The 23,062-nt window shown below is 40.0% G+C and overlaps 1 protein-coding gene across 2 annotated transcripts in view; it reads right to left on the bottom strand.

The window, feature by feature from the left end:
- The window catches only part of vps50 (VPS50 EARP/GARPII complex subunit), a 200,031-nt gene extending 182,140 nt beyond the window's left edge, over positions 1 to 17,891 (bottom strand). For both annotated transcript variants that reach the window (XM_059972546.1, XM_059972548.1), the window contains exon 1: positions 17,757 to 17,891. In XM_059972546.1, coding sequence (XP_059828529.1) covers positions 17,757 to 17,855 — 99 coding nt within the window. In that variant the 5' untranslated portion in view covers positions 17,856 to 17,891. The remainder of the gene's footprint in view (positions 1 to 17,756) is intronic.
- Positions 17,892 to 23,062: the final 5,171 nt, after the last annotated feature.

Here is a 23,062-nt window from a genome sequence, read left to right as displayed (position 1 = left end):
TTTTTTTTTAATTTGGCTGATGCACATGATAAAATATTAATAGGTGGAGATTTTAATTTTGTTTAGATCCAGTTTTGGATAGGTCAACTAAAGTTGCTACAAAATCAAAAATAATAAAACTAACTTTATCATTAATGAAAGATTTAAACCTGATTGATATATGGAGAAAAATTAATCCAAGAGAAAGAGATTATTCATTTTATTCAAATAGACATAAAACTTACTCAAGAATTAATTTTTTTTATTATCAAAAAATATTCAGGATAGAGTGAAAAGTGTGGAATATAAAGCAAGAATACTGTCAGATCATTACCCCTTGATAATGATAATGATGGATAAGGAGGAATCGATCTATAGATGCAGATTTAATTCAATTTTATTAAAACATCAAGATTTTTGTTATTTTATGAAAAACCAGATTCAATTTTTTTTTGAATACAAATTTACATTCAGTTGAAGATAAAATTGTATTATGGGAAGCAATGAAAGCATATTTAAGGGGTCAGATTATAAATTATACATCTAAAATTAAGAAGGAATACATGGCAGAAATAGATCAATTGGAAAAAGATATCATAAAGTTAGAAAAAGAATCTCAAAGATATATGACAGAAGAAAAACGAAGACAACTTGTTAATAAAGAATTACAATATAATACACTCCAGACATATCGTACAGAAAAAGTAATTATGAGAACTAAACAGAAATATTATGAATTAGGTGAAAGATCACATAAGATTCTTGCATAGCAGTTGAAAACAGAACAGGCTTCTAAAACAATAAATGCAATTAGAACAAGTGTAAATAAGGTTACTTATAAACCTTTAGAAATTAATGAAACTTTTAAAAAAATTTATACTGAACTATATCCATCAGAATCACAAAACATGATTGCTTTGATAGATAAATTTTTATCACAAATAACCCTTCCAAAATTAAATTTGGAAGAACAGAAAGGATTAGATATGCCCTTTACATTAAAAAAGGTTGAAGAAGCTTTAGGATCACTTCAGAGTAATAAATCCTCATGAGAAGATAGCTTTCCTCCTGAATTTTATAAAAAATTTAAAGATTTATTAATTCCTCCTTTTATGGAAATAATATACCAAGTGGAAAGAATGCATAAACTCCCACAATCTTTTTTAACAGGGATCATAACTGTATTGCCAAAAAAATATAGATCCTTTAAAACCAACATCATATAGACCTATTTCTTTGTTGAATACAGATTATAAAATAATAGCAAAAAATTTATCTAATAGAATATCTAAATATTTACCAAAATTAATACATATGGATCAAACAGGTTTTATTAAAAACAGACAATCAATGGATAATATAACCCAGTTACTTAGTATAATTCATTTGGCACAAAAAAGACAGGAAATGAGTGTGGCAGTTGCTTTGGAAGCAGAAAAAGCATTTGATAGATTGGAATGGGATTTTTTATTTAAGGTATTGGAAAAATTTGATTCAAAAACAGACAATTGAATCTGGAATTCATAAATCAAGACAAAAATGGAAATCTGATTTGAATGTTAAAATTGATGGAAAAAGTTGGTCAAGATTATGTTCTGATAGTATGATAAATACAATAAACGTTCGACTTAGATTAATACAATATAATTTTTACATCAATTATATATAACACCACAGAAAATAAATAGATTAAATTCAAATATGTCTGACCAATGTTTTCGATGTAATCAAGAAATTGGTACTTTTTTTTACATTCTACTTGGTCTTGTTTTAAAATTCAACCATTTTGGATAAATTTAAGACTTATTGGAACAAATTACTACAGTACAACTCCCACATAGTCCAACGTTATTTTTATTAGGAGATATTTAAGGGATAATACCGAAACTTAAACTGAATAAGTATCTGAAAAAATTTATAAAAATTGCATTAGCAGTAGCTAAAAAAGTTATCACAGTTACTTGGAAATCTGATTTATATTTAACTATGGATCGTTGGAATAATGAAATATATAGTTGTATTCCACTTGAAAAAATTACATATAGTCTAAGAAATGAATATGATATATTTTTGAAAATTTGGCTCCCATACCTACAAAAGATGGGATTAAATATACAGGTCCTTTGAAGATAAAATTATAAAGTAATTGGGGAAAGTAAAAATAAATATTAAAATTATTTTGAACTCCATGGAGCATGTGGGGATCCTCCGATATCCAGACAATCTTTTTTCTTCTTTCTTTCTTTCTTTTTTTTCTTTCTTTAGATAAGGGTTAAGGGGGGAGGGTTAAGGGGAGGGGGGGAGGATCAATATTATTTTTCTTTTTTTCCATTACATTTATTCTTCATAATTTTCTAAAAATTTAATAAATAAATTTTAAAAATGATGTTCCAACCCCTGCACTCAATGAACTGATTAAAGATAATTTTGACAAACACCTGCTTCACCACCCTATGCACTCATGTCTCCACTTATAAGAAACTATAGTTATATTATTGTACCTCAAGCTCTATTCTACAACAACTTCCAGGACCCCTTCCATTTACTGCACAAATCCAGCACTGGTTTATCTTACTGAAGTCAATATCTTGCACTTGTCTGATTTAAATTCTATCACCCGTTCTTTAATCCAATTTTTTATTCTCTTTACATTCTCATCTATTACCCCTCTGAATCTACCAATCACCTATACAGTGAAGGCAATTTACACTGGACAATTCATCTACTAAACTGAATATCCTAGGATATGGAAGAAAGAGGAAATCAATACATTCACAAACAGAAAGCACTAACTCAATACAGATGGCATCGGAGATTAGGATTTATGCCAGACCCTTGTTGCTCAGAGGCAGCAGCTCAACGAGCTGTATCCTAAGACCATACGATAGGAGCAGAATTAAGCCATATGGCCAATCAACTCTGCTCTGCTATTTCATCATGGTTGATCCGTTTTTCCTCTCAGCCCCAATCTCCTGCCTTCCCACCCCCTGCCCCCCCATCCCTTCATGCCCTGACCAATCAAGAATCTATCAATAGATGCCTTAAATATACATAAAGCCTTGGTCTCCACAGCTACCTGTAACCACAAATTTGCCGCTCTCTGGCTAAAGAAATTCCTCATCTCCGTTCTTAAAAGACACCCCTCTATTTTGAGGCTGTCCCCTCTGGACTTAAGACACTCCTACAACAGGAAACATTCTCTCCACATCCACTCCAACAAGGCAAGATTCAATAGGTTTTAATTAAATCACCTCTAAATTCCAGTGAATACTAGCCCAGAGCCGAACACTCTTCACAAGTCATTTAATCCTGGAATCATTTTCGTGAACCTCCTTTGAACCCTTACCAATTTCGGCATATCCATTCTAAGACAAACTGCTTACAATACTCCAAAGCCTCACCAGTGCTTTATAAAGTCTCAACATTTCAACCTTGCTTTTATATTATAGTCCTCTTGAAATGAATGCTAACATCACATTTGCCTTCCTCACCACAGACTCTACCAAAGTGCATGAGCATACACTTCCCAACACTGTATTTCATCTGCCATTTCTTTGCACATTTTCTTAATTTGTTTAAGTCCTCTGTCATCTCTCTACTTCCTCAAAACTACCTGCCCTTCCACCTATCTTCATATTGTCTGCAAACTTTGCAACAAAGCCATCAATTCCATCATTGAAATCATTGGCATATAGTGTAAAAAGAATCAGTACCAACACAGACTTTTGTAAAACACACTAGTCACTAGGCAGCCAACAGAAAAGGCTAATCACAAACAAAAGAAAATCTGCAGATGTTAGAAATCCAAGCAATACACACAAAATGCTGGAGGAACTCAGCAGGCTAGGCAACATCAAAAGAAAAGAGTACAGTCAACCTTTCAGCCAAAACGTTTCATCAGGACTGGGGAAAAAAGAAAACCAGAAAAGGCTTTTATTCCCACTCTTTGCCTCCTGCCAACCAGCCACTGCTTTATCCATGCTAAAATGTTTCCTGTAATCATGCGTTTGTAGGTGGTGAAGCAGCCTCATGTGTGGCACCTTGTCAAAGGCCTTCTGAAAATCCGAACACACAATATCAACTATCCTGATTGTTACTTCTTCAAAGAATTCCACAGATCTGTCAAGCAAGATTTTCCCTTGAAGAAGCCATGCCGACTACAGCCTATTTCATCATGTGCCTCCAAGTACCCTGAAACCACTTCCTTAATAATCAACTCCAACATCTTCCCAACCTCTGAGGTCAGATTAAATAGCCTACAATTTTTTTTCTTCTGCCTCTGTCCCTTTTTGAAGAGTGGAGTGACATTTGCAATTTTCCAGTCTTCCAGAATCTAGTGATGCTTGAAAGATTACTAATGCACCTAAAGCCATCTTTTTCAAAACTCTAGGGTATACACTATTTCGGCAGATGACTTATCTACCTTCAAGCCTTTCAATTTCCCCAAGAAGTTTCTCTCTAATAATGGTAACTTTACACATTCATGACCCCCAACACCTAGAAGTTCCATCACACTGCTAGTGTCTTCCACAGTGAAGACTGATGCAAAATACTTAAGAGTTCTTCCACAATTTCCTTGTCCTCTATTACTATCTCTCCAGCATCATTTTCCAATTGTCCAATATCCACTCTCAACTCTTTTTTTACACTTTATGTATCTAAGAAACTTTTAATATCCCCTTGAATATTATTGGCTAGCTTTCTTTTATATTCCATCTTTAACTTCTCAATGACTTTTTAGTTGCCTTCTGTTGCTATTTAAAAGCTTCCCAATTCTCTAACTTCCCACTTATTTTTGCTCTATTATATAGCCCCTCTTTGGCTTTTAAGTTGACTTTGACTTCCCTTGTTAGTTCCAGTTGTGTCATCTTGCGTTTAAAATACTTCTTACTCTTTGGTATGTGTATATCCTATTTCTTCCAAATTGCTTTCAGAAATTCTAGCCACTGCTGTTCTGCCGTCATCCCTCCAGTGATCTTTTCCAATCAATTCTGGCCAACTCCTCTTTTATGCCTCTGTAATTTCCTTTATTCAACTGTAATACTGGTACATCTGACTTTAACTTCTCAAATTTCAGGGTGAATTCAATCATTTGATGATCACTTTTTCCTAAGCGTTCCTTTGCCTTATAATCAGTTCCAGTTCATTGTGCAACCCCCAATCCAGAATATCTGATCCGCTTGTAGGCTTAACCACAAGCTATTCTCCATCTCATAGGCATTCTAGAAATTCCCTCTTTTAGAATCCCTCACCAACCTGATTTTCCCAATCTTCCTGCATATTGAAATCCCCCATAACTATTGTAAAAATGCCATTTTGGCATGTGTTTTCCATCTCCCTTTAGAACTTGTAAACCACATCCTTACTGTTTTTTTTGGGGGGGGGCATCTGTATATAACTTTGATCAGGGACTTTTTACCTTTGCAGTTCCTTAGCTCTATCCACAATGATTCAACATCTTCTAACCCTATGTCATTTCTTTCTAATGATTTAAATTTAATTTTTTAACCAATAGAGCCATGCCACCCCCTCTGTCTTCCTGCATATTCCTTTTGGTACATTGGACATTATGTTCCTAGCTATAGTCTTCTTTCGGCCATGATTTGGTGATGCCTACAACATCATACTTGCCAATCTATGACTGTGCTACAAGTTTATTGACCTTATTCCGTATACTGAGCACATACGAATATAACACCTTTAGTTCTTTATTCACCTTTTACTATTTTGTCTGCCTTTTGCATTGCAACTCATCCTGTTGACTACAATCTTACCCCATTATTCAGCTTCTCCTTGCTAGGAGTCTCACTACACGCTGCCTCTGTTTGTAAACCAACTAACTCATCTTCAGCATTATCACTCCGGTTCTCATCCCCCCACCAAATTAGTTTAAACAACTCTAGCCAACCTGCCCGCAAGGATATTAGACTCCCTCAGGTTCAGGTGTAACCCTATCCTTTTATACAAGACGTACCTTCCCTAGAAGAGATCCCAATAATCCATAAATCTGAACTTCTGACCCAGCTCCTCAGTCATACATTCATCTGCCAAGTTATCCTATCCTTACACTTACTGACACGTGGCACATGCAGCCATCCAGCGATAACTACCCTGGAAGTCCTGTTTCACAGCTTTCTACCTAGCTCCCCAAAATCTCTCTTCAGGACCTCCTCACATTGTCCACCTATGTTATTGGTGCCAATATGTACCAAGACTTCTAGCTGCTCACCCTCACCCTTGAGAATGCCATGGACAAGATCAAAGAGATCCCTGATCCTGGCATCATCTGGGTGTCTCTAATGCACCGACAGAACCTCTTCTCTACTGCCCTGACTAAGGAATCTCATATCAACATTACAGTCCTCTTCACCTCTCTGCTTCTCTGAGCCACAGCACCAGACTCAGTGCCAGAGATCCAGTCACGGTGCTCCCCCCTTGACTGGTCATCAACCTGAATAGTATGTAAAGTTATATAGTCTCCGAGACTTCCCACATCCCATACACAGTACAAAACACTGCACCTGGAGCCATTCTCACTATACTATGCACTAATAGATGATAAGCAATGAACAAATAAGAACAGGGAGAGTAACTTACAAGACAATCGACCTCACCCAAGCCTCATGAGCCAAAGCCACTCTGAAGACTGGCACACTGCAAAAGAATGGCCACTCCAATAATGGCGACTCTGCTTGCACTTGAATTATTCTTATTGGCCCTTTCTATTGAATGCTTCTTGCTGACTGGTCGCTCCTCAAAGCAGAGAAAACTGGCTCAAAGCTCTGCTTTTTAAATCTAGTTCGCAGATCTGAGTGAAAGGTTGCTCTTTTTACACAGTGCCTCTTGCTGATCGGTCATTACTCAAATCAGAGCAACTGCCGTGAAACTCTGCCTTCGAAACCTCAATCGCCATTCTGATTTTAAAAAACTAGCTCTTTTCATGCTACCTTGGTGTGGACTGTCCAAATCATGGTGCTGCCCATAACTACAAATATTTAAAACTATTTAAGCTTCACAAACTATCAGTACTATAGCAATGCAGTTAAAAATATAATAGAACATCCTTCAAAAGAATTAGCTCTCTTAATTCGTATGTGAGTAATAATCATTAGGGAAATCATTGATTGTGCTCAACTGTCTCATTATTACACTGCTCCAATATGTATCAACATCTCCAAAACCAAGTCCCATGATACTTAATACAGTTAAAATATTAAGCAAACATGCTCCAGTAAATCATGTTGCGCAGTACATCATTCTTACATTGCAACACAGCTTGGGACTCACGTCATGATATTGCACTGAATACACATGAAACAAAACGAGGTGGGGGGGAATACATACAATCAGAAATGCAAAACTGTTGTGACTGTGATCAAAGTCACCGACCGGAGAGACACTGGAGCTGGTGATATGTAGGCTTTATTCATCACAAACCCAAAGGTACATCACATTTTTGACCCTTAAGATCAAAAGTAAAAACAGAAGGTAATTCAATAGAATTTGAAAAGTTACAATGACATTGTTAACTTCAATATTTTCAGTTGACAAATGGTTCCTTTGGAAGCACATTGTAATTGAAGTCCTTACTGAAGATCCAGATGCCTTTTGGAAAAAGTGATTAAGACAAATATTCTAAAAACTTCTGATGACAAAGAGTCAGGCATCCAAAATTAATGTTGTCAGGGCTGTCTCTGAGTACACAAAAAGTATTGATTGCCTATATCTGTAACCACATTTCATACGCTGAATAAGAACATCAATCAGGTCTGCCAGTATGAACTTAAGTTACAGTGGTACAAAACCCATGTTTCCTGGTTTGATGCAAACCAATTAACACAATCTCATTGCTTTAATGTGTGGCTTTTACATATGCAATCTTAGTCTGTGGGCTAATTTACTGCTTGCAATTTGCAGTAAGAACTGAATTTGCATGCTTCTTGAATTTACTTACAATTACAAAAAGAACTGAAGACTGGTTCTTTGTTGAAGTAATATCTATTATATGCACATAAATTCAGAATACTTCCTAACAAAGACAAAAAAATTGATGGAACTACCTAGTTTTCAATGAGGAAAAAGAGCGCTCATAAATGAAATTGTTTTATGTAACTCAAAAGCAAAAGAAATTGCAGAATAGTTACAGAATAGGAGACCATTCACCCCATCATGTGCAATGATGGCTCTCCAACAGAGCAACTCTAGTTTCACCTGGAGGCATTTCTCTGCATGTATTTCTCCATTATGTTTTGTCAGATTCACATTTGAATGCCACAATCAAGCCAGAGCACAAACTACACTGTGGCAATACATTCTAACACACACTACATAATATAATTCCAAATTTTCTTCACTTTTCAATGGTTCAGTTTAATATCAGAGCGTGTATACAGTATACAACATGAAATTCATACTCTTCACAAATATCCATGAAAGAGAAACCGCTCCCAAAAGAATAAATGACAGAAAGACAGTAGAACCCCAAAGAACCCCCCCAAACACACGAACAGCAGCAAATGCATCAGAGTCAGATTAGTATCACCAGCATATGTCAGGAAATTCATTAACTTTACAGCAGTACAATGGAATACATGATAAATAGAAAAAACTGAGTTACATTAAGTATGTATGTATATTAAATCGTGGAGTTAAAATAAATAGTGTAAAATCCAAGTGGGGTAGTGCTCATGGGTTCAATGTTCATTTAGAACTCGGAAGGCAGAGGAGAAGAAGCTGTTCCTTAATCACTTAGGCTACGTCCACACTAGACTGGATAATTTTGAAAATGCCGGTTTCATGTAAAAACAATAGGCGTCCACACTGGGCATTTTAAAAAATATCTCTGTCCACATTGAAATGGATATTTTGGCGAATCTCCTCCTACTGCGCATGCGCAGGACACATCTACTGAAAACAAGCGACATGTTTGGTGTCGAATCTCGCTGTGAAAGATGGTGCGTGTTTGTTCATTTACAGACCAGAAAAACTTAAATGATGGGCAGCTGCCGGCTCTCACACAGGAGGACTTAAAACTAAAAAAAAACAGGGAGTTCACGGACAGTTTGACCCAGCTGACGACGAACATTGAAGAACTGACAAACTCTGTTGCATTAATAAAGCACCTTGTTAAATGTATAAAACATGTCTACATCAATATTATCTTGTATTTCCATACAATGTTACATTTGGCTGTTACACATCTATTGCCAGAGAAGTACTTGCATAAATAGGTAAACCACCTTCATATGAGCAAGGACAGAAAACAGGGCAAAGTGAGTATACTTATTTATTCAGTAAGTTATGGGTCAAAGTATTTGGTGAGTACATTTCTAACTCTTCTGGCTTCAGTCTCGTTGCCGTCTGTTTTGAAATTGTTAGGTTGCGTTCAAGAAAACAATGAAATGGCGCGCTGCCACCACCATCTTTTTGGCACATCATGACAGTGTTTTTAGATTTCTCTGGTTACTCCATCCACACTGCTCCAGCCAGTCTGGCGTTTTCAAAATTACACACTCTGAACAGCGTTTCTGAAAATCTCTGTTTTCAGGGGACAAAAATGCCATTTTAGTGTGGACGGAGGGTAAAACCGAAGAGAAAAAGCTTCGGTTATGGATTTATCTGGTGTAGTGTGGACGTAGCCTGAGTGTGTGCCTTCAGGTTTCTGTCCCTCCTTCCTGATAGTAACAGGGCACGCTCTAGCTGGTAAGATTCCTTAATGATGGACGCTGCCTTCCTAAGATGCTGTTCCTTGAAGATATCTTGGATACCATGGAGGCTAGTACCTAAGATAGAGCTGACTAATTTTACATGTTTCTAGAACATTTCAATCTTCTGCAATAGACACCACCACCTACACACACCCCCAACACCAGACTCTGATGCAGCCACTCAGAATGCTCTCCACAGTATGTTTGTAGAAGTTTTTGAATGTTTTAGTTGACAAGCCGAATAATATCAAACTCCTAATGAAGTATAGCTGCTGTTGGCTTCTTTATTAATGCATCAGTATTTTGCGTCCGGGTGAGGTCCCCAGAGATACTGATACCCAGGAACTTGAAAATGTTCGCTCTGTCCACTTATGTTCACAATCAGCTCTGTGATCTTGCTGATATTGAGTGCAAGGTTGTTGCTGCAAAACCACACAATAACTGATATATCTCGCTCCTGTACACCCTTTCATCATCATCTGAAATTTGGCCAACAATGGTTGTATCATCAGCAAATTTAGATGCTGTTTGCACTACACCTAACCACAGTCATAGATGTAGAGAGTAGGCACACACCCTGTGGAGCGCCAGTGTTAATTTCCAGCGAGGTGGAGATGATATTTCCAATCCACACAGATTGTGGTCCTCTTGTTAGGAAGGCAAGGATCCAGTTACAGAAGGAGGTACAGACAACTAGATTCTGTAGCTTTTCGATCCAGACTGTAGGAATGTTCATGTTAAAAACGGAGTTATAGTCAAGCAACAACATTCTGATATAGGTATTTGCAATGTCCAGGTGATCCAAGGCTGGGTAAAGAGCAATTGAGATCGCACCTGCTGTACACCTATTGTGGTGTTAGGCAAATTGCAGTGTGTTCAAAGCACTGCATCAAGCATTTCAATCCTTCCCCTCCCCCCACTTGCTCCAACAAAAGCATCAAGGCCCCCACCCCTACCCACCATGCGAGCCCCAAGAGACTTTGATGAGGACTCTATCAAACACTACAGTCTATCCTAACACTTTGACATCTCAGACAGGTTCTGTCTCACCAACGAGAATATCTGGGATTTCCAATATTTATACCCTTATTGGAAAGAAGCAGCATATCACAACCTATTCAATTCAGCTCCTTCGTGATTTCATATTCCTCCAGGAAATCTTCCTTCAACTACTTTTCTCCAAAGACATCCCAGCCTCTCCAATTTACCTTTGTAAATGTAATCTGTATACCAGGAACCATTCTCATAACTCATCTCCAGACCCTTTCTAGCCTCACATCCTGCCAGTAATAAGCCAACAAGAAATAGAACATACAGCAATGAATGGCAGCGATGCTTCACTACCAGATGAACTCAACGCCTTCTATGCCCAATTTGGAAGGGAGAACACAACTACACCTGCACCTGACAATCCTGTGATCGCCGTCTCAGAGACTGATGTTAGGCTGTCTTTAAAGAGAGTGAACCCTCACAAAGCAGAAGGTCCCAATGGAGTACCTGGTAAGGCTATGAAAACCTGCGCCAACCAACTGGCGGGAGTATTCAAGGACATTTTCAACCTCTCACAGCTTTGGACGGAAGTTCCCACTTGCTTCAAAAAGGCAACAATTATACCAGGGCCAAAGAAGAATAACATGAGCTCCCTAAATGACTATCGCCCAGTAGCACTCACAACTACTGTGATGAAATGCTTTGAGAGGTTGGTCATCACTAGATTGACCTCCTGCCTCAGCAAGGACCTGGACCCATTGCAATTTGCCTATCACCACAATAAGTCAATGGAAGACACAATCTCAATGGTTCTCCACACGGCTTTAGACCACCTGGACAACACAAACACCCATGTCAGGATGCTGCTCATCAACTATAGCTCAGCATTTAATACCATCATTCCCACAATCCTGATTGAGAAGTTGCAGAACCTGGGTCTCTGAACCTCCCTCTGCACCGCTGCAGATCTCCTCCTCACTGACAATCAACACTGGTGCACCTCAGGGATGTGTGCTTAGCCCACTGCTCTACTCTCTATATACACATAACTGTGTGGCTAGGCACAGCTCAAATATCATCTATAAATTTGTTTGTAGAATCTCAGGTGGTGACAAGAGAGAATACAGGAGTGAGATATGCCAACTAGTGGAGTGGTGCTGCAGCAACAACCTGGCACTCAACATCAGTAAGACGAAAGAGCTGATTGTGGACATACCAAACCTCACAGAGGGATCAGAAGTGGAGAGAGTGGGCAGTTCCAAGTTCCTGGGTGTCAAGATCTCTGAGGATCTAACCTGGTCCCAACATATCGATGTAGTTATAAAGAAGGCAAGACAGCAACTATTCTTCATTAGAAGTTTGAAGAGATTTGGCATGTCAACAAATATACTCAGAAACTTCTATAGTTGTACAATGGAGAGCATTGACAGGCTGCATCACTGTCTGGTGGGGGGGGGGGGGGGGCAGCCACTGCACAGGACCAAAAGAAGCTGAAGAGGCGTGTAAATCTAGTCAGCTCCATCTCTCGGGTACTAACCTACAAAGTATCCAAGATATTGTCAGGGAACAGTGTTTCAGAAAGGACCTCCAGCACCCAGGGCATGCCCTTTTCTCACTTTTACCACCAGATAGGCGGTAGCGAAGCCTGAAGGCACACACTCAGTGATTCAAGAAGAACTTCTTCCCCTCTGCCATCTGATTCCTAAATGGACATTGAACCCTTGGACACTATCTCACTTTTTTAATATATAGTACAGGTGCCCCCTCATTTTCAAATGTTCACTTTACGACACCTCGCGGTTACGAAAGACCTACATTAGTTACCTGCTTTCACTAACAGAAGGTGTTTTCACTAACAGAAGTTATTTTCACTGTTACGATAAAAGGCAGCGCCCGAAAGAGGTAGGGCATGAAGAAAGGTAGCACGTGCACCGAGCAGCCGAGTTCCTCCCCCGGAACTGCATTCTAGCCGGCATTGCTTAAACACGTGCCTGTGAGCATCTGTGTTTTATATTTATTTATTTTGTGCATCCGTTAGCAAGATGAGTTCTAAGGTATTGGAAAAGCCTAAAAGAGCGCATAAGGTGTTACACTTAGCGTAAAACTAGACATAATTAAGCATTTCGATCGTGGTGAACAAAATAAGGATATAGTAAGTTTGGCTAAGGCTTTGTGGAAGTTGACGAAGATGATGTTGAAGAGGTTTTGTCATCCCATGACCAAGAACTGAGAGATGAAGAGCTGATGAAGAGGAAAGGATAACAATTGAAGTCGAACGCAGCACCAAATGGCCCGGAAGTGAAGTCGTCCAGGAACTGAATGTGAAGCAATTGCATAAGATTTTTGCTGATATTGACAACGCTGCAATGATTGCAGAAAAGTATGACTTTAATTTTGAAAGGATATGTACGTTTAGGGCATATTTGCAGGATGGTTTGAGTGCTTACAAAGAAGTGTATGATAGAAAAACGCGTGAGGCAAAGCAGTCAAGCATACTGTTGTTTTTCAAGCCTTCCACATCAGCCACAGCAGATGACAAACCTGAACCTTTGACATCGAGGCAGGCAGACATAGAAGAATGTGACCTGCCTGCCTTGGTGGAAACAGATGATGATGACACCCAGTCTCCTCACCTCCCACCACCCCAACCTCCGACGACTCAGCCTAACACACCATCATCAGTGTGCTCACTGTCTTCCCAATTCCGGAAGTGGAACTACACTGTACATATATTATTTCCACTTTATATATGCTGTGTATTTTTAGGTGTTATTTGGTAGCTTCATAACTTAAAGGTTACTGGAAAGAGTGCTTCTGCTGAGAGCACTTCCACCATGTGTTTCTGCCAGGAGCGCTTGCATGAGATTTTCGCTGAAGTGGACAATGCTGCAATAATTGCAGAAAAGTATTCCTACATTATATAGGCTGTGTATTTATATGATCATTCCTGCTTTTACTATATGTTACTGTTATTTTAGGTTTTATGTGTTATTTGGCATGATTTGGTAGGTTATTTTTTGGGTCTGCGAATGCTCACAAATTTTTCCCATATAAATTAATGGTAATTGCTTCTTCACTTTATGACATTCTGGCTTACGAACCATTTCATAGGAACACTCTACCTTCGAATAGCGGGGGAAACCTGTATTTCTGTTTTTTGCATGTTTTTAATTTATTCAATGTATAGTGCAATTGATTATTTATTATTTTCTTCTCTTCTATATTATGTATTGCATTTTGCTGCTAAGTTATCAAATTTGCTGCTAAGTTATCAAATTTCACATCACATGCCAATGATAATAAACTCGATACTGATTCCTGCACAAGAACAGGCCTTTGAGCCACAATGTTAATGCTGACTAATCCCTTCTCTCTCCAGAAGGTCGACATCCCTCCACCCCCTGGCCTGTTCTTATACCTCTTGAAATGCCTCTTGAACACTGCTATTGAATGTGCTTCCACCACTTCCCCTGACAGTGTATCTCAGGCACCTGCCACTCAATGTAAAATAAAGATGCCTTGTAAATCTTTCAAACTATCCCCTCAAGTATTTGACATTGTGGACCTGGGGAAAAGATTCCGAAGTCAGACAAATATTGTGAAAGTGTTCTGCATGATTCTCCTATTTTCAAACCCTTTCTCTATCACAGATCAGAACTGTACAAATTGATAAGTTGGTTTATTACTGTCACATGTACCAAGGCAGTGAAAAAGCTTGTATTGCATGGCATCCACAGATCGTTTCTTTACACAATTCACTGAGGTAATACAAAGGAAGACAATAAGCATTCTGCATTCTGTTGAAGTTAGAGGAAGTGTAGTGCAGACAGACAATAAGGTACAAGATGAGAATGAGGTAAGATTGAGGTCAAGTGTCCATCTTATTGTACTAGGATACTGTTCGATAGTATTATAACAGCGGGACAGAAACTGTACTTGAGCCTGGTGATATGTGCTTTCAGGCTTTTGTATCTTCTGCACAAAGGGAAAAAGAAGAGAGGATTCCTGGGATAGAGCAGGTCTTTGATTATGTCGGCTACTTATTTGAGGCATCAAGATACATAAACAGAAAACATGGAAGGAGGAACTAGAGCTGGTTTCTGTTATATGCCGGGCTGTGTCCACAATTCTTTGCAGCTTACTGCAGTCATGGGCAGAGCAGTGGCCATACCAAGCCCGGATGCATCCAGATAGGATGCTTTCTGTGGTGCATTGATAAAAATTGGAGAGAGGCATGAAGAGCATGCCAAATTTCTTTAGCCTCCTGATGATCGTAGTGTCTTTGTGGCTAAATGAGGACAGGCAATTGGTAATGTTCACTCCTAGCAACTTGCTCTCAATCCTCTTGCCCTCAGCACCATTGATGTGAACAGAAATTTATGTCATTTATGACATAAATGACCAGTTCTGTTTTTTCTGACATTGAGAAGGTTGATAGAGCATTAAATGGCCTGTTTTCTCCTTCTTGTACTCTGACTCATTGTTACTTGAGATTCAGCCCATTAAGATGGTGCCATCTATAAACTTGTAGATGGAGTTAAAGCAGAAACTAGAGTCGTGAGTTCATAGGGAGTTCAGGGGAGACTGAGGACATAGCCTTATGCGGCACTAGTGTTGAGGATAATTGTGCTGAGGTGTTGCTGCCCAACCTTACTAATTATGGTATGTTTTATTAATCTTATGCATCTTATTATCCACAATTATTCACAAAAATTATTTGTGAGCACATACTCCCAGATCACTGTACCTCTGCATCCCTTTTCAGTCTTAATTTGCTTTACTATCAGCCTTCTCTGATTCCTCAAACTAAAGTTACAAACTATTGCAATCTATCAGCATTTTCCTCACAATTCACAAAAGATTTGTGTCACCTGCAAGTTTAAAAATTGTGACTTGTATTCCAAATTCAACTTCATTAATATAGATAAATTGATTGTCCCATTATTAACTCTGGGGTACACCTCAAGATGAGAAACAATTTACCTGTCACATCACCAACAATACCTTAAAGACATCAGCATCTCTTTTAAACCATATCGTTCTGTTTTATATGACATTTTTCCAAAAACTTTCAAGCCTAGGTGTACCATATCAAGTCTACCTGTCATCATATTTAAAAATTCCATCAAATTTGTGGATGTCAAATCCAGACTGAAGTCACTTGGAGACCGTATAAGTACAAACTCTTTATTCAAAGCACCCGGGGCCTCACTCAGTTAGTCGCTCAAACAAGAACAGTCTGTCTGTGACTGTTCCTGCCCGATCCACCAACTCACAATTCCCCTGCTACCACAAAGTTAATAAACATCAAGACATTAAACCTGACTGCAATTCTGAAAAGTTGAAAATACCCAGTGAATTAGGCAGCAGAAGAAAGACCAAGAGTTGATGTGAATTTCAACAGTTAACTTCTTATCAAGGCTGGGAGAACTGAGTAAACAGTGTGCTGGAAATCTGAAAACCCTTTCTATATACTACAGATACTGCCTAACCAAGACAGTATTTCCAGCATGGGTATTTTTCACGTGTTACCCTGTTCAAATAAAAGGTCATGAAGCTGTTTCCGTAGATGCACATGAGCATATATCCTAGCAGGAGTAAGATACCCAGCCGTTCAAGCACACTTGATCATTTTGTAAAATGACAGCTGACCTTATTGTAAATTTGACTTCCCAACCCTGCCCACGCATAACAAGCTTTCAACCCATTCCCTATTAAGCAATAAAGTCTTAAACAGCACTGCTTTCTATGTCCTTTGAAAAGCATAAGTTTCTTAGGGTTCAAGAAAACATTTCTATCCCATCTGCTTTTAATGGGCAAACACTTATTGTTAAACTGAGAACCTTAGTTTTAGATTCTCCCACAACATGAAATGTGCACACTACATTCACCCTTCCCCATAGGATCACATATTTTAACAAATCGCCATTCACTTTTTGAATTTGATGAGTTTTTCTATCAGGATAATTCATTCAAATAACGTCAATAAAACAACAGTATAATTTGACAGTCAATGTTTCAGACTTGAGACCCTTCAACAGGACTGGAAAGGAAGGGGACAGAAAACAGAATAATATGGTGGGGGAGGGAGAGTAGTACAAGCTGGCAGGTGTCAGGTGAGACCTGCCTTTGGTACTGCCCCTTTCCTTTCCACTCCTGATAAAAAGTTCCACTCTGAAATATTGGCTATTTATTGCTATCTTCCTCCAGCAACTTGAGAGTTGCTCAAGATCTCCAGCATTTGTGGTACCTCTGGTGAGTGTAATTTGACAGCATATCTTCCCAACATTTTTTTTTAATCAAGACACACTATACATTTTTAAATTATCAAAGTGTATTCCATACTATTCCAACTCATTTTCTTTGCTTTTTGATACTGCTGAACTTACATCATTTCTGAATTATGACAGCAAGAAAACACGTCCTGATGCAGGAGCTTGACTGGAAACATAGACAATTCCTGTATTCCCATTGATTCTACTGGACCCACCAAGTTCCTCTGGCAGACCATTTGTTACACACAGAAAAAAAAAACACAGTACCATCATACTCTTTTAAGAGCTTCAGAAATGGAAGCAGAGGTAGACTTTTCAGTCCTATAATTTTCTCTCAAAAGGAGAAACATCCTCCCAGCATTTATCCTGTGAAATCTCCCTCCCTCCACCAAAGATCCTTTTCTCCATAATAACATCGCTCAATCATTTAAAATCCATCGGGTACAGACCCAACCTCTTCAGCTTTTCCTCTTAAGTCAATTCCTCCTACACTTAAGATTCACCTGTGAATGGGCTCTTAAATTACAAGCTAGAAAGAATGAATGTACGCCCAGCTCAAACACATCAACTGTGCAGACAGCAGCCCCAGACGTCTCCTTCTCACCCCGTTGAAGGATTCACCACCACCCCCCCCCCCCCACGGTGGTTAATGGGATCAGCCCCGGCAACAGTCTCTTCTTCCCCACCTCTGCCCCTGCTGTTGTAAGAGTCCCTTTAAACCTGAGGCGAGCTCCTGCTGAAACCTCAGGCCTAGACAATAATTTGGTTTAAAACCCACTCACACTCCAGAGCAATGAGCCATTACCTGACGGGACATAAGAGACTTTATTTTCTGCATTCTTCTGCTGGTTGCAATTGACTCCAACGATAGCTCTATCCTGAGTTTAACAGCAGCGGCCTTCATACCACCTAACCACAGAGACCTCCATTTTAGGATCACGTGACGGTGGGTGCGCGTTGCATGATGGAATCTGTAGTCCGCCTGATTCACAGCTTGCACAGCAACTCCCAGAAGTCATTGCAATAGTTAGCCCTTACCAGTGCGGGAACCTTGCCTGTTTTCATTGTGAATGTACTCTGCCTTGCCGAGGCACAGCGACAACTCGTTGATAGTTCCTCTTAGTTACCCCTCGATCTCATCATAACCCCACTAAGGAGCACCAGGCCATTGTCTCCCACACTATAACCAACCTTATCAGTTCTGGGGAACTCCCATCCACTGCCACCAACTTCATAGTTCCCACACCCGGCACTTCCCGTTTCTACCTCCTACCCAAGATCCACAAACCTGCCTGTCCAGGTAGACCCACTGTTTCAGCTTGCTCCTGCCCCACCAAACTCATTTCTGCATACCTTGACACTGTTTTATCCCCCTTTATTCAATCCCTTCCCACCTATGTTCGTGACACTTCTCATGCTCTGAATTTTTTCAACGGTTTTAAGTTCCCTGGCCCCCACCGCCTTATTTTCACCATGGATGTCCAGTCCCTATATACATCCATCCCCCACCAGGAAGGTCTCAAAGCTCTCAGCTTCTTTTGGATTCCAAACCTAACCAGTTCTCCTCCTTCCAGTGCAATTAGTCCTTACTCTTAATAATTTCTCCTTTGGCTCCTCCCACTTCCTCCAAACCAAAGGTGTATCCATGGGCAGCAGTATGGATCCCAGTTATGCCTGCCTTTTTGTTGGCTTTGTGGAACGGTCCATGTTCCAAGCCTATACGGGTATCCATCCCCTTTGTTTCCTTTGCTACATCGACAACTGCATTGGCACTGCCTCCTGCACGCATGCTGAGCTCGTTGACTTCATTAACTTTGACTCCAACTTTCACCCTGCCCTCAAATTTACCTGGTCTATTTCTGACACCTCCCTCCCCTTTCGTGATCTTTCAGTCTCTTTCTCTGGAGATGGCTTATCTACTGATATCTACTATAAGGCTACAGACTCTCACAACTACCTGGACTATTCCTCTTCCCAACCTGTCTCTTGCAAAATACCATCCCCTTCTCGCAATTCCTCCATCTCCGCCACATCTGCTCTCAGGATGAGGCTTTTCATTTCAGAACAAAAGAGATGTCTTCCTTTTTTAAAGAAAGGGGCTTCTCTTCCTCCACCATCAACTCTGTTCTCAAACACATCTCTCCCATTTCACGCACATCTGCTCTCACCCCATCCTCCCGCCACCCCACAAGAGATAGGGATCCCCTTGTCCTCACCTACCACCCCAGCAGCCTCTGGGTCCAACATATAATTCTCCTTAACTTCCGCCACCTCCAACAGGATCCCACCACCAAGCACATCTTTCCCTCCCCCCTCTTTCTGCTTTCTACAGGGATCGCTCCCTATGCGACTCCCTTGTCCACTCGTTCCCCCCCCCCCCCCATCCCTTCCCACCAATCTCCCTCTGGGCACTTACCCTTGTAAGTGGAACAAGTGCTACACCTGTCATTACACTTCCCCCCTCACCACCATTCAGGGCCCCAGACAATCCTTCCAGGAGAGGTGACACTTCACCTGTGTGTCGGCTGGTGTGGTATACTGCATCCGGTGCTCCCAGTGTGGTCTTCTATATATTGGTGAGACCCAACACAGACTGGGATACTGTTTCGCTGAACACCTATGCTCTGGCTGCCAGAGAAAGCAGGATCTCCCAGTTTCTAATTCCATGTCCCATTCCCATTCTGATATGTCTATCCATGGCCTCCTCTACTGTCAAGATGAAGCCACACTCAGGTTGGAGGAACAAAACCTTATTTACCAGCTGGGTAGCCTCCAACCTGATGGCATGCACATTGATTTATCTAACTTCCATTAATGCCCCCATCCCCTTCTTACCCCATCCCTTATTTATTTATTTTTCCCCTTTTTTCTACTTTACTCTCTCTTTTTTCTCTCTCTGTCCCTCTCACAATCACTCCTTGCCTACTCTCCATCTCTCTCTGGTGCTTCCCTCCCCCTTTCTTTCTCCCTAGGCCTCCCATCCCATGATAATAGACAATAGACAATAGGTGCAGAAGTAGACCATTCAGCCCTTCAAGCCTGCACCACCATTCTGAGATCATGGCTGATCATATACTATCAATACCCGGTTCCTGCCTTGTCCCCATATCCCTTGTTTCCCCTATCTATAAGATACCTATCTAGCTCCTTCTTGAAAGCATCCAGAGAATTGGCCTTTCACTGCCTTCCAAGGCAGTGCATTCCAGACCCCCACAACTCTCTGGGAGAAGAAGTTTTTCCTTAACTCTGTCCTAAATGACCTACCCCTTATTCTCAAACCATGCCCTCTGGTACTGGACTCTCCCAGCATCTGGAACATACTTCCTGCCTCTATCTTGTCCAATCCCTTAATAATCTTATATGTTGCAATCAGACCCCCTCTTACTCCTTAATTCCAGCATGTACAAGCCCAGCCTCTCTAACGTCTCTGCGTAAGACAGTCCGGACATCCCAGGAATTAACCTCATGAATCTATGCTGCACTTCCTCTATAGCCAGGATGTCCTTCCTTAACCCTGGAGACCAAAACAGTACACAATACTCCAGGTGTGGTCTCACCAGAGCCCTGTACAAATGCAAAAGGTGATAATTTTGATACTTTCCCTTCTCCAGCTCTGTATCCCTTTTGCCAATTAACTTTCCAGCTCTTAGCTTCATCCCTCCCCCTCCTGTCTTCTCCTGTCATTTCAGATCTCCCCCTCCCCCTCCCACTTTCAAATCTACTATCTCTTCTTTCAGTTAGTCCTGACGAAGGGTCTCAGCCCAAAACGTTGACTGTACTTCTTCCTATAGATGCTGCCTGGCTGCTGCATTCCACCAGCATTTTGTGTGTTACTGTGTTGTATGGTTGTGATTTTTTTTTAGTTTATTCCTCAGCTGACTTGCAGAGAAATTCTATGTTTACTGAGTATGTCTTCAAACGTAGACCACATTGTATCTACTATTCCCAATTTCTCATTAAACTTGAATTCTCAATGCATCTTCACTTTGGTTTCTCAAACGACTTTTTCCTCATTTGCTCTTTTCATCAATCACTGCCTCTTTATGGGTTAACTAATAGCTTGCAATGGTATCAATGGGATGGGCCAGTGTGGAATATGTGCCTTAGTGGAACGACTGAACAGGGAAGTGGTTTTAAACTCATAAAAGGAATCTACATGAAACTTAAATATACACAAAACAGGAAAAGAGAACACAGAAAGAATAAATTAAGGAAGGACATTGATAGTAAGAAGCCAAATAGAATTAAAAAAGAAATGGCTAAGAAGATAGTTAACAATAAAGTACAAGAAAAATCCTATTAAAATGAATTAACTTCTGTGTATACAATGTACACTCTATTCAGAACAAGCATGGAAACTAGAATCAACCAGCTGTTGGGAAATACCAGATATATTTGGGATTATTGATACCTCGAGAAAAAAATCAGGACAAAGAATGAAATATAGGCTTATGATGTACTGTTTTTAGAAAAGAACAAAGATAAAAAGAGGAAGTTTTAGAAGAAACTAAGAATGAATTAAAAGAGGAATTACTACACTTACTTAATGATCTGTCAGTGAAATGTGTAGAAAATGAGCATAATGCTGCCTTTAAGAGGACTATAGAAAATGCCCAGGAACTTTTTGACAGTCAGTCAATTCTGTAAGAGAAAGAAAAATGTGATCCTGCTAAAGAAAAGAATAAAAGGACATCTAGAGTTAAAAATGGTTAGCATGATTTTAATTTGGAAAATCTTACTTACCAAATTTTTGCAAAGATAACAGAGTAGATGCTTGCAGTACAGAAGACAAAATATATCTCTACTTTAAAGAAGCCTTGGATGAGGTTCACCATAATAGATTAATGAATAAAATCAGTGAATGTAAAGTCAGAGAGCTAAAAGGATTGTGAGCTCATTTAGAAGAGTGGCATCAAAGGCCGACAACAATAGAAGAAGGCATGTAGTAGGCTGCAATAAGATCTGTACTTGGACTACTGGTCACATTAGTAATTTAAAATCTGGACCAGACAAAGGACCTCAACCCAAAATGTTGGCTGTCCATTTCCTTGCATGGACGATGCATGACTAGCTGAGTTCAGGAGGCCCATCAGTGAAGAAAATAATTCTGAATCAATGGCTCAAAGCAGAATTCACCAAGATGCAGCCGTGTCCGGGTACATCAGGGGTGGATAATATCTGAATAAAATAGTGGGGTTTGGAAATCATGGAAGTAAACTCAAAAGGTGTGCCTCTAAAAGATATCTAAACATTTAATTCTTAAACAAATAAATTTTGTTTGAAAATAATTGCAATTAATATACAAGTATAATCGTAAGTCAAAGATATTTTCTGGTATGTATTATCATCTGTTGAATTGACAACAATATATCATATATAATATGTAATATATGTATTTTTGTATCATCGGTTTCTTAAGGTTGTCATAGCTGGGGAGATAGTGGTGATAAACTCGCACTACCTACTAAATGCTCCCAATGGTGTGCATCTCAATTAGCCTCTGAGTAACCAAGTCCAGTTCCTGGCCTTCTTGTGTGGCTTAGCTAAGGCAGTTGAGCTCAACACTATCTGGCAACTCCCGCAATGCCACTGCTGCCAAACTGTATCTGCCTCTGCCATTCCTTTGGATTCATCTGCTGCATGGAGAGGGGGAGCTTGCTACATGGGCACCAGCTTACTCCTCATATTTTACTGCCCTGGCTTGCAAATCACGTAGACAGTTGGGATTCAATATTCATGGTTGATCCATGGGCCTCGTTACATCATCAAGATGGGCCTCAGCTGTAAGACTGATGAGTCAGCATACAGTGAGGAGGTGCAGCTGCTAATGGACTGGTGCAGAGCCAACAACCTATCTCTGAATGTGAACAAAAGAGATGGTTGTAGACTTCAGGAGAGCACGGAGCGACCACTCTCCGCTGAACATTGACGGCTCCTCCATTGAGATCGTTAAGAGCACCAAATGTCTTGGTGTTCACCTGGCGGAGAATCTCACCTGGTCCCTCAACACCAGCTCCATAGCCAAGAAAGCCCAGCAGTGTCACTACTTTCTGCGAAGGCTGAGAAAAATCCATCTCCCACCCCCCATCCCCATCTTCACCACATTCTACA

The sequence above is a fragment of the Hypanus sabinus genome, chromosome 6, assembly GCF_030144855.1.
Source record: "Hypanus sabinus isolate sHypSab1 chromosome 6, sHypSab1.hap1, whole genome shotgun sequence".
NCBI lineage: Eukaryota > Metazoa > Chordata > Chondrichthyes > Myliobatiformes > Dasyatidae > Hypanus > Hypanus sabinus.
Note: the sequence above shows the minus strand (reverse complement) of the source record. Positions and strands in the feature narration are given on the sequence as shown.